We start from the raw sequence: 496 nt of genomic DNA, 5'->3' as shown, positions 1-496 counted from the left end.
AGGCATGGGGTCACAAATGTAGCTATGACGGGCAGCTAATTGGTCTTCTCGGGCAATACAAGGTGCAAAAAGAGGAAGAGATTGTGACGGGTCACATCTGGTCCATGCCTAAATACACAAGTAGCAAACAAGGCGAGCTGAAAGAAAGACTGAAGCATTCTTATAACTCCCTGAAGAAAGAGCTGAGGAAAGTATTCGAGGAAACAAAACCGGAGCACGAGAGTCTCAGCGAAGAAGAAAAGAACGTCATGTATGAGAAAAAGGCTTCAGCTTGGTATCATGTCACTTACCATCCCGAGTGGGTGAAGAAGTCTACAGAGCTGCAAGAACCTGGCGAGTCGTCTGGTCATGCGGTGATGCTGAGCTTTGCTTGGATTGCAGCTGATTATCTTGCGAGAATTAAAGTCCGGTCAGGGGAAATGGGAATGAAAATGGACTCGGCCAAACCTGTTGATGCTTTGGCTAAGTATCTTTCTCAACGTCTCTAAAAGTTAAC

General features: G+C 46.0%; 1 protein-coding gene across 1 annotated transcript; it reads left to right on the top strand.

The window, feature by feature from the left end:
• Nucleotides 1-6: 6 nt before the first annotated feature.
• LOC106322262 (RNA-dependent RNA polymerase 6-like) lies at nt 7-490 on the top strand. Its single transcript, XM_013760372.1, has one exon. It carries the CDS (start codon nt 105-107, stop codon nt 486-488), a length of 384 nt encoding a protein of 127 aa, XP_013615826.1. The 5' UTR covers nt 7-104; the 3' UTR covers nt 489-490.
• The last annotated feature ends 6 nt before the right edge of the window (nt 491-496 follow it).

This window comes from Brassica oleracea, unplaced genomic scaffold (assembly GCF_000695525.1).
Source record: "Brassica oleracea var. oleracea cultivar TO1000 unplaced genomic scaffold, BOL UnpScaffold12275, whole genome shotgun sequence".
In the NCBI taxonomy this organism is placed as follows: domain Eukaryota; kingdom Viridiplantae; phylum Streptophyta; class Magnoliopsida; order Brassicales; family Brassicaceae; genus Brassica; species Brassica oleracea.
The sequence above is the reverse complement of the archived record's forward strand: the minus strand, read 5'-3'. Positions and strand labels throughout refer to the sequence as shown.

Bases quoted from the DNA above. Each gene is read 5' to 3' on its own strand.
- LOC106322262 (XM_013760372.1), top strand. From the start codon at position 105: ATGCCTAAATACACAAGTAGCAAACAAGGCGAGCTGAAAGAAAGACTG.